At 37.7% G+C, this 15433-nt stretch overlaps 1 protein-coding gene across 1 annotated transcript in view; it reads left to right on the forward strand.

The window, feature by feature from the left end:
- The window catches only part of Rrm1 (ribonucleotide reductase M1), a 54357-nt gene that overhangs the window by 19052 nt on the left and 19872 nt on the right, over window positions 1-15433 (forward strand). Inside the window, exons 8-12 of the mRNA XM_005380041.2 lie at window positions 3274-3415; window positions 4973-5056; window positions 7048-7209; window positions 7587-7666; window positions 8572-8773. Coding sequence (XP_005380098.1) covers window positions 3274-3415; window positions 4973-5056; window positions 7048-7209; window positions 7587-7666; window positions 8572-8773 — 670 coding nt within the window. The remainder of the gene's footprint in view (window positions 1-3273; window positions 3416-4972; window positions 5057-7047; window positions 7210-7586; window positions 7667-8571; window positions 8774-15433) is intronic.

Below are 15433 nucleotides of genomic sequence, written 5' to 3' on the forward strand. Positions count from 1 at the left end.
AAAATTGTTTTGGTGGTTGCACAACTCAGAATATTCTAAGTCATTGAATAATATTTAAATAGGGAATTGTATGTGAATTATACTTCAATAAAGCTGTTTAAAAGTTGGACCTGGAAGTATAGACCTGTGGTAAAGTGTGTGCTTAGCACGACAAGGCCCGGGGTTTTGTGTGTGCATGTGTTTGAACTCATGGTGATCTTCCCACCTCAGTCTCCCAAGTGCTGGGATTATAGGCGTGCACCACCATGCCCAGTAACAATGACTTTTAACAAGACTGCAAAGAAGGTGGTTACTTCCTACAATAAGGCCATTGTGAGAGTGACGTCTGCATTGGCCCTGTGGATAAATGACTGCAGGAAGGAGAATATCTGGATGGTGTTGGTATCCAGCAAGATATTCTGATGTGATTACAATATTGCATCGTGTGTCTCCTAAATATTCAGATGGCCATAAAGGAGATGAAGAGCGAAACAGTAAATGCCAGCCGGAAAAATTTGTGACCAGAAGTGGTTCATGATTACAAGGGATTCTCTCCTGATGAAGTCTATCACTCTTCAGTAGCTAAGGCTGGGAAGCTGGGATTACTACTGAGAGGAGATGGCTTCAATGGTATGATTCCTGACGACATGAATAACCTGATCAGTGTCCACTCACAGCCATTGACAGATGAAGACCTGATGGAGATGACGAAGTCAGCAAGAGAAGGAGAGAATGAGGAACAAGATGAACTATGGGTTGGAGAAGAGGAGGAGGTTGGCCTAACACTTGATTGTGTTGCAACCATGGTCAGAATGGTCAAAGAACTTCAGTGAGTGGTTGAAGAATGGGACCCCCAGATGCTTCATTCATTGCACTTTGTAAATAGAATCGAGAGTGGCATGTTAGTTTATAAAAACCTTGTCACTCAGAAGAAGAAACAGTGCCAGCAACTCCCCATAACTATATTAGAAGAAGAGATCAGTTATGGTCTAGTGTGAAGGTACTGCACCACATGATGAAGTACCTGATGAAGTGGTGCCTTTAGAAGAGCTGTAATGCTCTTTTTGGCTGTGTAGTATATTCATCTCACCGTCATCACCTTCATCACAATCAGTACTGCACAGCTACATAATTCATGATCTTCATCATACAAGTTGTAGTATACTTCACTGGCGAGTATCCATATTGAATTTTACATGTTAAAATTATGTAGGTTTAAGAGTGTAGAAAGTGTTTAAAAGCATATGAACTGTTTACAAGAGTGTGGGAATGGTTAATAATAGAGTGGGAAAGGTTTATAGGAGTGTGGGAAGGGTTTATAAAGCCTTAAAACATATACAAATATATAATATAATAAAATATATAATAAATATTATATAATATATATTAAAACATATAATATATAATATATAAATTATAATGTTATATAATATATAATATAAATAATTAAAAGAATTATAAATGATAATAATAAATATATATAAATAATAAACACTGCTACTTCACGGACTTTCACCTATTGCAAGGGTCTTTGGAACGTAACTCCCACAATGTAAGCGATCACCGTACAAACATGCCCGGTTTGAATGTAGTTCCTGGTTTATGAGAATACTAAAAGATAAATGGTGATGCCATTTGTTGAGAAAGAGAATACTCACAGAGCCTGGTAATATGTAAAAAAATAAAATATGCTATTAGCAAGTTGGTTTTTTTCCAGGAATTCAAGGATATGCCAACAGTAAAAAATATTAATGTAATTCATGGTATTAACATTTATATATTTAATCCCCTTTCATAATAGAATACTTTAGCAAAGCAGATACAGAAAATAACTTTCTGATGTGGCAAAAGATATCCACTGAAACTTAAATTTATCACTTCTATTTTCATCGTAGTAGTAGGAGCTTGAGCCAGCATTGTATGAAATGTATTTGCACTTGATCTTAGCAAAAAGGGTGAGAAGCAATAGAGATGTGTTCAAAAAACACAGTGAATATTTAAAACTTTGTAAATTTTATTTTATAACATAAAAGACAAGTTGCCATTAACCCCTGTCTCAGAATACTCCCCCTTACTTTGAACATGCTTATCCCATTGTTCTTGCCACTTTCTGAAGTAGTTCTGGAAGTCCTCTTTCATGAGTGTCTTCAGTTAGTTGTGCTGTCATGGCTGTCTTGACATCCTGAATTGATTCAAAATGTTATCTTTCTTTCACAGTCGTTTTGATTTAGGGAAAAGCCAGAAGTTACATGGTGCCAGCTCTGCTAAATAGGTGGATGAGGACGCATCATGTTTTTATGAGCCTGCCTTTATGTTGGATGGCATTGCCAGGAGCCTTCACTGTATGTTTGATCAAACTTGTAAAGACACTACAAAGAGGACTTCTAGAACTGCTTCAGAAAGTGGAAAGAATGATGCAATAGTGTATTTGAAGTGAAAGCAAGTATTTTGAGGGAGATTAGTGGCAATGTGTCTTTTATTGTAGTAAATTTTTAAAAATTTAAACATTCACTTGATATTTTGATTGTACCTTATAAGGAAAAAATTAGAAATGAGAGAACAAAACCTAGTAATTCACAGATGGGTATTTTTACGTAGGAAACTCAAGAGCAGCTACCAATTATTAGAATTAAAACAATTTTAGCAAAATACGTAGATAAAAGTTTAATATAAGTTAATTAGTTGAGGGGCTTAGCATATAGATCAATAGTAGAGCACTTGCCCAGCAAGCACAAGGTTTGATCCCCAGCATCATGAAAAAAATAGTTGAGATTTTATGCTTTAGCAGTTGGAAAGTTAAGTTTTAAAACATGCGATTTATAATATTACTGGAGACCTAAGAATAAATACAACAAAAAAGGACTTCAGGGAGAATAATCTAAATCTTGACCAAAGAACATTAATCTACAGATTCAGGATAATTCTAGCATGCTGCTTCTAAAAATTATGTGGAAGAGACAGGTGTGGTGGTGCATGCCTGCAGTCCTAGCACTTAGAAGGCTGATCAGCAAGGGGATTGCTGAGAATTTGAGGCCAGCCTGGGTTACATAGTGAATTCAAGGCCAGCCTGAACTATATACATAGCAAGACCCTGTCTCAAAAAAAAAGAAAAAAAAATTATGTGGAAAAGCAAAACTTTAAGAATTGTCTAGAAGACTGGTCAATCATTGTGTCACTTCTAGAGACACTTATAAAAAATACTTCAGAACCAGACTTACTATTTTGGGGTTACATAATCATTTTTGTGACTGTGCTTCATTTCTTAGCTCTGAGTTGTTACTTTTCCCCCTCTAGCTGTTTCCTTCTGAGTATGAAAGATGACAGCATTGAAGGCATCTATGACACTCTGAAGCAGTGTGCATTGATTTCTAAATCTGCTGGGGGAATTGGTGTCGCTGTGAGTTGTATTCGGGCTACTGGCAGCTACATAGCTGGGGTAAGCTTCTGTCATATGAGATTTAAGACAGATATCCAAAAGCAACTTAGTTTTATAATGTGAGTAGTTGGAAGACGTGATCTCTATTAATTACTAGCTGCCTGTGCGTTGGAGTGAGTCGTTTCATTTTGGTTTTATTTTTCATCTATCTTATTAGAGGTTTAGCTTATGCCAGATGGTCTCTAGAATATTTTTACCTCAGATTTTATAACTCTGATTTATTTTACCAGTAATAATAACAGCTGTAATTTATGGATAGTCTACCAGGTGCTAGCTAAGTCTGTTATGTTTTTTGATACAGCTACCATTACAGCCACATGCTAGGAACTTTCTTTTTTTTTTTTTTTTTTTGTGTTTTTGAGATAGGGTCTTGCTGTGCAGTTCAGGCTGGCCATGAGCTCTCTTGTAGCCCAGGCTGATCTCAAACTCGAAGCAATCCTGCTGCCTCCGCCTCCCAAGTGCTGGGATTACAGGCCTGTGCAACCATGCCTAGCTCAGGAATTTTATTTCTTACTATAATCTTGTGAGTCTGGGCACCAGTGTTTTCATTTTACAAATGAAACCGAGGTGTAAGAAGTTGTTTCTTTCAGAAATCAGTCCCTTTATATGTGGTAGATAGAATCAGGATTTAAGCTTTAAACATTGGCACTTCATGAAATACGCTCTAGCCCTGTGCTAGTTCACTGTTCATTGGGAATCAAGATAATGATGTGGAATGAGAATTAGATTTAAATCCTGTCTCCACTACTACTAATTACATGACCTGTGTTAAGTTACTTTATATCTCTGGGTTTGTTTCCTCATTTGTAGTGTAAAGCATCTGTTGAACCCTATGGAATAAACTTCCAGAAGGAAATTATTTTATTTAGTGTTTTGGAGGTATTCTGCTGTATGTAGAACTTGTGTACATACCATAATGAGCTATTAGTCATGTCTTTCTAGAATGTTTAAAGGGTTACCTTGGGATTAGAAGGGTGATTTAAAGAATTTGCTGAGGTATCTTCTAGCCATAAGGGTCCTTGTTTTCTTAGCCTCATTATGTAATCTGTTTACTGCCGAGAATCTCCATTTACTATATTTACTGCCTCAATATAACCATTTTGTATGATTCTTATTGTAAGGTACCTTTAATTCTTTTGGGAAAAAGATACTGTAGTAATGTTTCGTACTGCTACTCTCCCCAAAGTATACCTTTATACTTTTATTAATGACTTTTAGAGGGTTGTAGAGATAAATTTAGATACCATGATTTTGGATTCTTTTGACTTAAAATTCTTATATCACATTGTAAATTGTGGATGCCATGAAATAATATTAGATAGTTGTAATTTCTTCAATGACATTTTGTTGATTTTATGTTGGACACTACGTTTTCATAGTAGATGTAGAAATGAAGAGCAGGTAAAACTTCACACATTGCTATCTAGAACTTAGGCACCCTTTTTGATGAAAGGCTAGGAAAGAGTAATTTATTCACTTTTGGGACATTTTATTATTTTTCTTGCTGAGTCCTCTCTGTCTCCTGCAGAATGTCTTTACTTTGGACCTTTCTTTCAGACCAATGGCAATTCTAATGGCCTTGTACCAATGCTGAGAGTGTATAACAACACAGCTCGATATGTTGATCAAGGTGGAAACAAGGTATGGTCTGTTATTTGAAAGTACTGGAAATCAGAATTAAAAATCTTATGTATGCTTATAATAAAATGGTTTAATTATGTATAGTTTCTCTTTTTTTTTTCTTTCTGAGACAAGTTCTCACTATGCAGTTCAGGCTGGCCTTGAGCTCACTTTGTAGCTCAGGCTGGTCTTGAACTTGCAATGACCCACCCTCCTGCTTCAGCCTCCCCCGTGCTGGGATTACAGGCATGCACCACCATGCCTGGCCTCAGTTATGTATATTTTCTAACAGTTTTTTTTTTTTTTTTTTCTACTTTTAAAACTCAGTTTTTAACAAGGTATAAACTTACTTTTTTCTTTTTTTTTGTGTGTGTGTGTCTTATTTAGAGACTGGGTCTTGCTATGCAGTTCAGGCTGGCCTTGAGCTCACTTTGTAGCCCAGATGGGTCTCGAACTTATAACGATCCTCCTGCCTCAGCCTCCTGAGTGCTGGGATTGCAGGTGTGCGCCACCACATCCGGCATAAACTTCCTTTTTAAAGTACACAATCTTTATTTACACAGTTTGATGAGTTTTGACAAATGTATGTATACATTCGAGTAATTACCATGCTCATGAAGATATAGAATGCTTCCCTTATCCTAAAATGTTTGCTCATGTTCTCTGTATTATTACTTTCTGGACATTGGAACAAGATATCTGATACCTCCATCTTTAAGGAGGAAAGGTTTATCTTGGCTCATGTTTTTAGAGCTTTCAGTTCTTGGCCGACCAGATCCAAGGGAGAAAATGGCATGGTGGAAGGATGTACTGGAGGAGTACCACTCACCAGGAAGCAGAGTGAAATCGGACAAGTGATAGATAAGAATACACCCTTCCAGGTCACACCTCCAGTGACTTGCCCTTTCCTACCAGTCTCTACTTTGGAGCACAAGATGTTTGGGGACATTTTAGATATAAACCATAACACATCTTTGCATTCAGTCACCCCATCATTCTCACCCACACATAGTTTATCTCTGCCTCCAGCAGCCACTGATCTGTTCAACTTTTTACATGTCAACTTATTTGCAAATTTGTCAAGTTATGAACGGTTATAGTTTGTCTTTGTTGTAGGCTTTTCTTTAAAAGGAAAAAAAAAGAACTGGTACAACAAAAACCCTATTGAAGGAAAGTAGGGTTGAGAGAATTGAGTTGTTTATTCAGTGTTGTCAGTAGGATAGTTGGGAGCAAGTCTGCCTCAGGAATTTGTAGCCACATTCATCATCTGTCTCTGATGGACTTCGGTGATGTCATCACCTTTTGACTTCTTTTTTTTTTTTTTTTTGGTTTTTCTCTGGTACCGGGAACTGAACTCACGACCTTGTGCTTGCCAGGCAGGCGCTTTGCCGCTGAGCTAAATCCCTAGCCCCTTGACTTCTTTTGATAAGAGCACAAATCATATTGTCAGGGGTAAAGCAGTTTTTCTATGCACACGTCATGTGATAGAAAGTGATCTTTCCCACAGCTGAAGAGGAGACTGCAAGTTTGCTCTGTCCCCTTGGACAAGTTACTCAAATTTTTTTATTCTACATTTTCTTTATATCAGCTTTTTTTTTTTTTTTTTTCTGTACTAGGGATTGACCGAGGGCCTTGTACATCCTAGCAAGTGCTCTACCACTGACCTACATCTCCAGTTCTTTTTATGTTTTTATTTTTGAGGAGGGTCTTGCTATGTTGCCCAGACTGGCCTCTGATTTGTAATCCTCCTGCCTCACTTTCTTAAGTAGCTTGAATTAGAGCATATGCTCCCATGTCTGGCCAGTTGTTCTGTTTTTATTCCTAGAGTTGTCAGAAAAATATAACTACTTTACATTTTATAGTACTTTTATTTGAATTGTTTTACTTAATAATTATAGTGAGATCAAAGGAGGTATTATAAAAGTGCTTTGAAAATATGAAGTTTCTTTGTTTCATTCTGATCCTGAAAAGAATGATGATTTTTTTTTTTTTTTTTTTTTTTTTACCATTAGCGTCCTGGGGCATTTGCTATTTACCTGGAGCCTTGGCATTTAGACATCTTTGAGTTTCTCGATTTAAAGAAGAACACAGGAAAGGAAGAGCAGCGTGCCAGGGATCTTTTCTTTGCCCTTTGGATTCCAGATCTCTTCATGAAACGAGTGGAGACTAATCAGGTGAGAGAAATTGGTACCAGTTAGTAGTAGCAACCTGATGTATGGGAGTTACTAATAAGTCATGTTAAGTCATGTTTAGAAAGAACTCACCTATGTGTGAATTCCACTAGATTCCACAGAAGGCATTCTGAACAAGTTAAGAGATGCCGCATCTATTTTCCTGCATTTCTGTTTTCTAAAGTAGAAACTGCCTGACCTAAATGACTAAAAGATTATGTACAAATAGGTAGAACTAGAGTTTTGTCCTCAAGCCTAAAATGTTTAGTCTTAGAGCAAATTTTCAAGAGCACCTATGAAAGCCATCTTATAGCGTCTCAGAGGGACTATGGTTGGTTATTCCCAGTTTCTTATGGGTGGTACTGTATTTCCTTTTGTAGGACTGGTCTTTGATGTGTCCAAATGAGTGTCCTGGTCTGGATGAGGTTTGGGGAGAGGAATTTGAGAAGTTATATGAAAGGTATGAGAAAAACATCAAAGTAATAAATATTTTAATGATTTTTCTTATTTGGGGGATCCAAATATTAACCATCTTTAAGTTATCAGCCTGTTTCTAGGAATCTTTGGCAATATCTAGGAGAAAATGTGATTAGTGAATTAATTTTGATCAGATTTATCTTCTGACTCTTCACTAAAAGTGGTTTTTGTCATCTTTTTTAAAACATTGGGGCCAGGTGTGGTGGTACACACCTGTAATCCTAGTACTCAGGAGGATCACCTTAAGTTTAAGTTCAAGGCAAGCCTGGGCTACATAGTGAGTTCAAGGCCAGCCTGGACTATATGTAGCAAGATCCTGTGTCAAAAAATAACAACAACGAAAAACTTCGGGGTATATAAGTAAGTGATTGGATTTTTATCTTTTTTTTTTTTTTTTTGGTTTTTCTCCAGTACCGGGAACCGAACTCACGACCTTGCGCTTGCCAGGCAGGTGCTTTGCCGCTGAGCTAAATCCCCAGCCCCCGTGATTGGATTTTTAAATTATAAAAGTTAAGGCAGACTAGCAAAGTGTCTTTCTGTAATACTTTCTATAAGTTATGCTTTATATTGTGTGATAATCATAAGTGAGTAGGACACATGTTAAGGGTGTATTAAAATTAGCACAATATTGAGAGATTTGACTGTTGTTCTTTTTTCCTTTTTTTATTATAAAAGGTATGATTGATTTGGTGTAATGGGGGTCATTTGAAAGGATTGGAAGCTGCCTAATTTCTCACTGTGACTTTAGCCAGAGTAAAACGAATATCATGTTCCTTATGTCCTGTAGTAAAATGTACATAATTTTACATTTCTGTGTCTCTTCAAATTGTCTATAATAAAGAGTTTTCTGGGAATAAATATTAAAATAGTATTAGCTTTATCTTTCAGTTATGAGAAACAAGGTCGTGTTCGCAAAGTTGTAAAAGCTCAGCAACTTTGGTATGCCATCATTGAGTCCCAGACAGAGACGGGTACCCCGTACATGCTCTACAAAGATTCCTGCAATCGGAAGAGCAACCAACAGAACCTGGGAACAATCAAATGCAGCAACCTGTGCACAGAGATAGTAGAATATACCAGCAAAGATGAGGTAGGTAGAAAAACTTTCTGCATGGTGTATAGAGAGAAAATTCTTGGGCAGTTTTTGCTTGTGAATCCCTCACTAGCTTTCACTTGAAGTGGGTAGAGGACATTTTTGTAAGTTTGTTGTAAACAAAAGAGTGCTAAAATAGATTACAAAGGAAAGGAGAAGTGTGATTTGTGCCTGTTAATATTTTTTGGTCTAAGCCATGTAAAAAAGACTGTTGGGTTTTTTTTTTTATACCCACACCATTGTGATACATACTATTTACTTGAAAAAAAAACCCCAGCAGTATATAAGAAAAACACAAATGGGCTAGGATGCTCATTCAGATTAAAGTATATACGTATGTGCAACAGGATTAGTTTTTGGGACTTGTGAAATTTGTTTTCATGGAGCAAAAAGATGAAGGTTTGATATATGGAGAGATGGTGTTGGTGGAGGAAAGAAAATAAATGGTAGTAGATGACATGTATGTCCTTGAGTATTCCTGAGAGGAAAATAACATCAAAATACTAAGATGAAGAGGATTGCTCTTGACTTTGGGTCTAGACTACAGTGTCTTGGTATGAGAAGAGGATAGAAGTTGCAGTAGGTGGATGGAAATTAGGAAGGAACAATCCGCAATTCTAGAACCTCAAAAAAAAAAAGCAAATGAAAAGTCAGAGTTAAATGAACGTTGAATTAAACACTGATAAGGCTACAGTTTAATGTAAAATTTATTGAGTACTAAATGCCTTGGGAACATGAAGAATATTTTTAGTTGCTGCCCTCTGAAAACCTCCTTATTTAGTTGGAAGAAACTAAGATATACTCAAGTAACAGTTATGTAAAATAGATTACAGAAAACTGCAGAAAACTTCGCTTTGGCTTGCCAGTCCATACAGAATTCTTTGAGCTATAGTACATGTACTGTAAAACTCACCCTTTTAAAGTGTACAATTCAGAGTCAGATGTGGTGGTGCACACCTGTAATCTCAGCACTCGGGAGGCTGAGGCAGGAGGCTGTCTGAGTTTGAAGCTAGCCTGCACTACAAAGTGAGACACTGTCTCAAAAAACCAAAATTCAGTGTTTTCCCTAAATTGACAGGACTATGCAGATATTATCTAATTTTAGAACATTTTCATCAGTCTTGATGTTGAGATCCTGTGCCTATTAGTACTCCTTATTCGTTTCCTCTAGCTACTGACAACCATTAATTTGTTTTCTGTCTCTAGCTTTGCCTATTGTGGATATTCCATATAAGTGACATTATATAGTATGTGGCCTTCTGTGTTGGGCTTCTTTCACTTAGCATGTTTTCAAGACTTAACACATGGTGCCTCAGGATGGTGGCACTGGCATGTGGAGTGTAAGTCCACACTCTGCCCTTCCTCCATCGTCCCTGGAATAGTGGTGCCTGCAAGTAGAGTGTGTATCTATGCTGTGCACTTCTTCCATTGCCCTGGGATGGCGGTGCTGACAAGTGGAGTGTGAGTCCACACTCCACCCTTCCTCCATTGTCCCTGAGACAGCAATGCTGGCAAGTAGAGCATGAACCTGTGTTCTGCCCTTCCTCTCTTGTGTGTGGGATGGCAGTGGCTGCAAATAGAATGTGTATCTATGCTGTGTGCTTCCTCCATTGTCCTTGGACAGTTATGCTGGCAAATGGAGTGTGAGGCTGCACACTGCCCTTCTTCCCTTATCCCCAGGATAGTGATACTGGAAAGTAGAGTGTGAACCTGTGTTCTGCCCTTCTTCTATTGTGTGTGGGACAGCAGTGCCTGCAAGTTGAGTGTGTATCTATGCTGTTTGCTTCCTCCATTGTCCCTGGACGATTATGCTGGCAAATGGAATGTGAGGTCACATTCTGCCCTTCCTCCCTTATCCCCAGTTATGGCGATACTGGCAAGTAGAGTGTGAATCTGTGCTCTGCACTTCCTCCCTTGCCCTGGGATGGCGGTGCCAGTGAGTGGAGTGTGAGTCTGCATTCCGCCCTTCCTCCAGTATTCCTGGGGTAGCTGTGCCTGCAAGTGGAGTGTGAGTCTACGCTGTGTGCTTCCTCCATTGCCCCAGGACAGCGGTGCTGGTGCTGGCAAGTGGAGTGTAAGTCCGCACTCCACCCTTACTCCATTGTCCCCAGGGTGGGGATGTTGGCAAGAGAGTGTATCTATGCTCTGTGCTTTCTCCATGGCCCTGGGATGGCAACACTGGCAAGCAGGGTATGAACCTGCTCTTTGCCCCTCCTCCATTGTTCCTGGGATGGTGATGCCTGCAAGTGGAATGTGAGTCTGCACTCTGGGCTTCTTCCATTGCCCCAGGATGATAATGCTGGTATGTGAAGTGTAAGTCCACACTCCAGCCTTCCTCCATTGCCCTGGAATGACAGTGCCAGTGAGCAGAGTGTGAACCTGTGCCCTGCCCTCCACTGTCCCCGGGACAGTGGTGTCAGCCAGAAGAGTGTGTGATTATGTTCTGCACTTCTTCCATTGCCCCAGAATGGCTTGCTGGCAAGAGGAATACAGTAGGCTGATAAAAGGAGTACTGCAGTGCTGATGAGAGAGGTTATAGTGATGTAGGCTAGAGGATACATCCTGAGGAACAGATACCTCCTAGGAAACCCTGGACATCAGTGATAAGACTATATCTACCATTAGAAATCTAAAAGCATCATCACAGAAAACAAAATAGAATGGAAAATAGAAAAAGACAAGAGGAAAATCCAAAATGCAGTCCTAGTCACCAGTCCATCCAGAACAAGTCCAGAAAACAAAGAGATAGAGAAAATTGAAAGCCAAGAAATAGAACTTACAGAAATGATAGCAGCAGAAGTGGAAAAAACAAATGGAAGAGGGCATAGAAAAAATAATCTCTAAGGTGGAAAAAGAAATGACTATTAAAAGACATTAAAGCAACTACAGATAAACAAATAGTGGAGCTCAGGAAGATGATGTAAGTCATTACTGCCAAACATAGACAAGAAATAGAATCATTGAAGGAATTCCAAACAGAAATGGCAGGAGATTCGAAACTCTATTGAAAGTATATGCAGCAGATAGAATGAAGGCAAGGACAGAATATCAGATCTAGAAAACAGGAACTCAACTAGTGACCAGGAAAAGAAAGATATCTTTAAAATTGCAAGAGACCATGCAAAGAACTACATAAGATTGATTGAAATCAGTGAGAAAACTGGAGACAGTGTAAATGCCATTAAAAACCTCTTCACAAATAATGGCAGAAAATTTCCCAAACAAGGATCAAGAATTTGACATACAAATACCTGAAGCATACAGAACTCCAAATAGCCACAGCCAAAATAAATTTACACTAAGGCATATAATAATCAAGATTCCAGCAATTCAGCCCAAGAACAGAGTATTAAAAGCAGCTAGAGAAAAGAAACATATCATGTATAGAGGAAAGCCCATCAGAATCATAGCAGACTTCTCAATACAAACCCTTAAATCAAGGAGAGCTTGGAGGAAGGTATTTCATGCCCTAAAGGAAAACAGTCTTCAACTCAGGTTGATGTCTGTCTTTCAAATTGAAGGAGAAACAAGATAGTTCCATGACAAAGAAAAACTGAAGAAATTTATGACCACCCAACTAGCTCTACTGTCTGTCTGAAGAAAATATTAGAGAGAGATAATGAAGACCACGAACACATGAACACCAAAAGAAAGAAGTGACCAGGCAGGGCAAGCAATTAAACTGAGGAGGAAGACAGAGAACAAACAACAGAAAAACAACATGTAAAAGAAAAGCCAATACATACCAGTTAAAACCATTAATGTAAATGCTGTCAACTCACCAATCAAAAGAAACAGACTGGTAGAATGGATCAGAAGCAAGATCCAACAATATGCTATATTCAAGAAATACATTTAACCCAAAAAGAAATGATAGACTAAAAGTCAAAGGATGGGAAACAATTTTCCATGCCACAAGAACCCAGAAAAAAGCAGGGGTAGCTGTTCTGTTTGCAGACAAAGCAAACTTTAAGCCAAAACTGACCAAAAGAGACAAAGAAGATCACTGCATACTTGTTAAGGGAAAGCTCCAAGAAGAAGAGATAGCAATCATAAATATTTATGCAGCAAACAGGTTCACCCAACCACGTAAAACAAATATTAACAGACATGAAAAACCAAAACCAAACCAAACAAACCAAAAAAAAAACCCCACCAAAAAACCAAGTAAGCACTAACACAATTGTAGTGGGGGACCTTAATACCCCACTCTCACAAATAGATCAACTAGGGGCTGGGGATTTAGCTCAGCGACAAAGCGCCTGCCTGGCAAGCGCAAGGTCGTGAGTTCGGTTCCCGGTACCGGAGAAAAACCAAAAAAAAAAAACCAAAAAAAAAAAAACAAAACAAATAGATCAACTAGACAAAAAAATCAACAAAGAAATATTAGAATTAAATGAAGCCTGTGAACAGATGTACTTGGTAGATGTCTAGAGAGTGTTCCACCCCAGATTATCAGAATACACATTCTTCTCAACTGCACATGGGATGTTCTCCAAAATAGACCATATATTAGCTGAATAAACATGTTTAAGTAAATGTAGAGGAATTGAAATCGTCCCATGCGTTCTGTCTGACCATAGCACAGTGAAACTGGAAATCAATGACAAAGGAAATCACAAAAACTACACATGGAAATTAAACAACACCTTTCTGAATAATTAACAGGTCACAGAGGAAATTAAAGGTGAAATTAAACAGTACATACAATTAAATGATAATGCTGATACTACATACTGACACTTATGGGATGCGATGAAAGCAGTCCTACAAGGGAAATTTATAGTGAACTCACATATCAAGTAAACAGAATGAGTTCAAATAAACAACCTAATGTTCAGCCTCAGACTTCTAGAAAAAGAACAAATCAAACCCAAAGCTCATACAAGGGAGGAAATTATGAAGATAAGGGTATAAATTACTGAGTGGAGATTAAGATAATAATAAAATGAATTGAAAAATTGGTCCTTTCAAAGAATAAATAAAATAGGTAAACCAGAGGAAGAAAAAAACAGAAATTCAAACAATAAGGAATGAAAAGGAGGAAGTCATTATAGATCACACAGAAATCCAGGAGATCATCAGTATTTACTATGAGAACCTTTTTTTTTTTTTTTGAGACAGGGTGTTGCTATGTAGTTCAGACTAGCCGTGAGCTCACTTTGTAGCTCAGGCTGGTCTTGAACTTGCAGTGATCCTCCTGCCTCAGCCTCCTGAGTACATCTGCCACCATGGCCGACTTGGCATTTTTTTTTTTTTTTATACTCCTAGACACAATCGAATTTCCAAAACTAAATCAAGAAGTCATAAAAAATTCTAAACCAATATCAGCCAATGAAATTGAAAATGTAATTAAAAATTTACCAACAAAGAAAAGCCCAGGCCCTGATGGATTCACTGTTGAATTCTATAAGAAATTTAAAGAAGAACTAAAGCCACTAATGCTGAAACTCTTTAAAGAAATTGAAAAGGAAGCAATACTTCCAAAATCATTCCTGGAAGCCAGTATTACCCTGACTCCAAATTGAGAGAAGAACCCAGCCAAGAAAGAAAACTACAGGCCAGTCTCCCTAATGAACAATGATGCAAAAATCCTTAATAAGATACTGGCAAACAGAATACAACAAATCATCAAAAGATTATATGTAATGATCTCGTAGGATTCAGACCAGGGATGTAAGGATGGTTCAACATACACAAATTAATAAATGTAATACAACATAATAACAGAACCAAAGACAAAAATTACATGATCATGTAAATAGATGACAGAAAAAGGATTTGACAACACCCATTCATGATAACCCTACAGAAAATTGGAATAGACAGTTTCAACCTCAATCTTATAAAAGCCATCTATGACAGACTAACAGCTAATATCATATTAAATGGTCAGAAACTGAAAGCTTTCACTCTAAAATCAAGAACAAGACAAAGATTTCCACTCTCACTGCTCTGTTCAACAGTTGTGGAAACATTAGCCAGATCAATTAGACAAGAGGAAAAAACAAAAGGAATAAAGATAGGAAGACGTTAAATTATTATTTGCAGATAACATGATACTCTACATAGAAGACCCCAATAACTCCACAAAAACTTGTAGATTTAATACTCAAATTCAGTAGTGTAGTGGAATGCAAAGTCAACGCTCAAAAGTCAAAGTCATTCTTGTACACAAGCAGCAAACTCACAGAGAAATTAGGGAAAGTACACTCTTTACAACAACATCCAAAAAAATGAAATACTTAGGAATCAATCTAACAAAGGATATAAAAGATGTGTACAGTGAAAATTACAGTACCCTAAAAAAGGTTATTGAAGAGGATATCAGAAAATGGAAAGATATACCTTGTTCTTCGATAGGAAGAGCCAGCACAGTGAAAATGGCCATATTCCCAAAACTCCTATACAGATTTAATGCAATCCCAATCAAAATACCATTAACATACCTCACAGATCTAGAGAAAACATTTCTAAAGTTCATTTGGAAACAGAAAAACCTAGAATAGCCGAAGCAATTCTGGGTAACAGAAGCAGTTCAAGCGACATCACAATCCTAGAACTGAAATTATACTACAAAGCTACTTTGATAAAATCAACGTGGTATTGGCAAAAATATAGTCAGGATCAGTGGAACAGAATAGAAGACTCAGATAT

Source organism: Chinchilla lanigera, unplaced genomic scaffold, assembly GCF_000276665.1.
Source record: "Chinchilla lanigera isolate Chin_1 unplaced genomic scaffold, ChiLan1.0 scaffold00013, whole genome shotgun sequence".
In the NCBI taxonomy this organism is placed as follows: domain Eukaryota; kingdom Metazoa; phylum Chordata; class Mammalia; order Rodentia; family Chinchillidae; genus Chinchilla; species Chinchilla lanigera.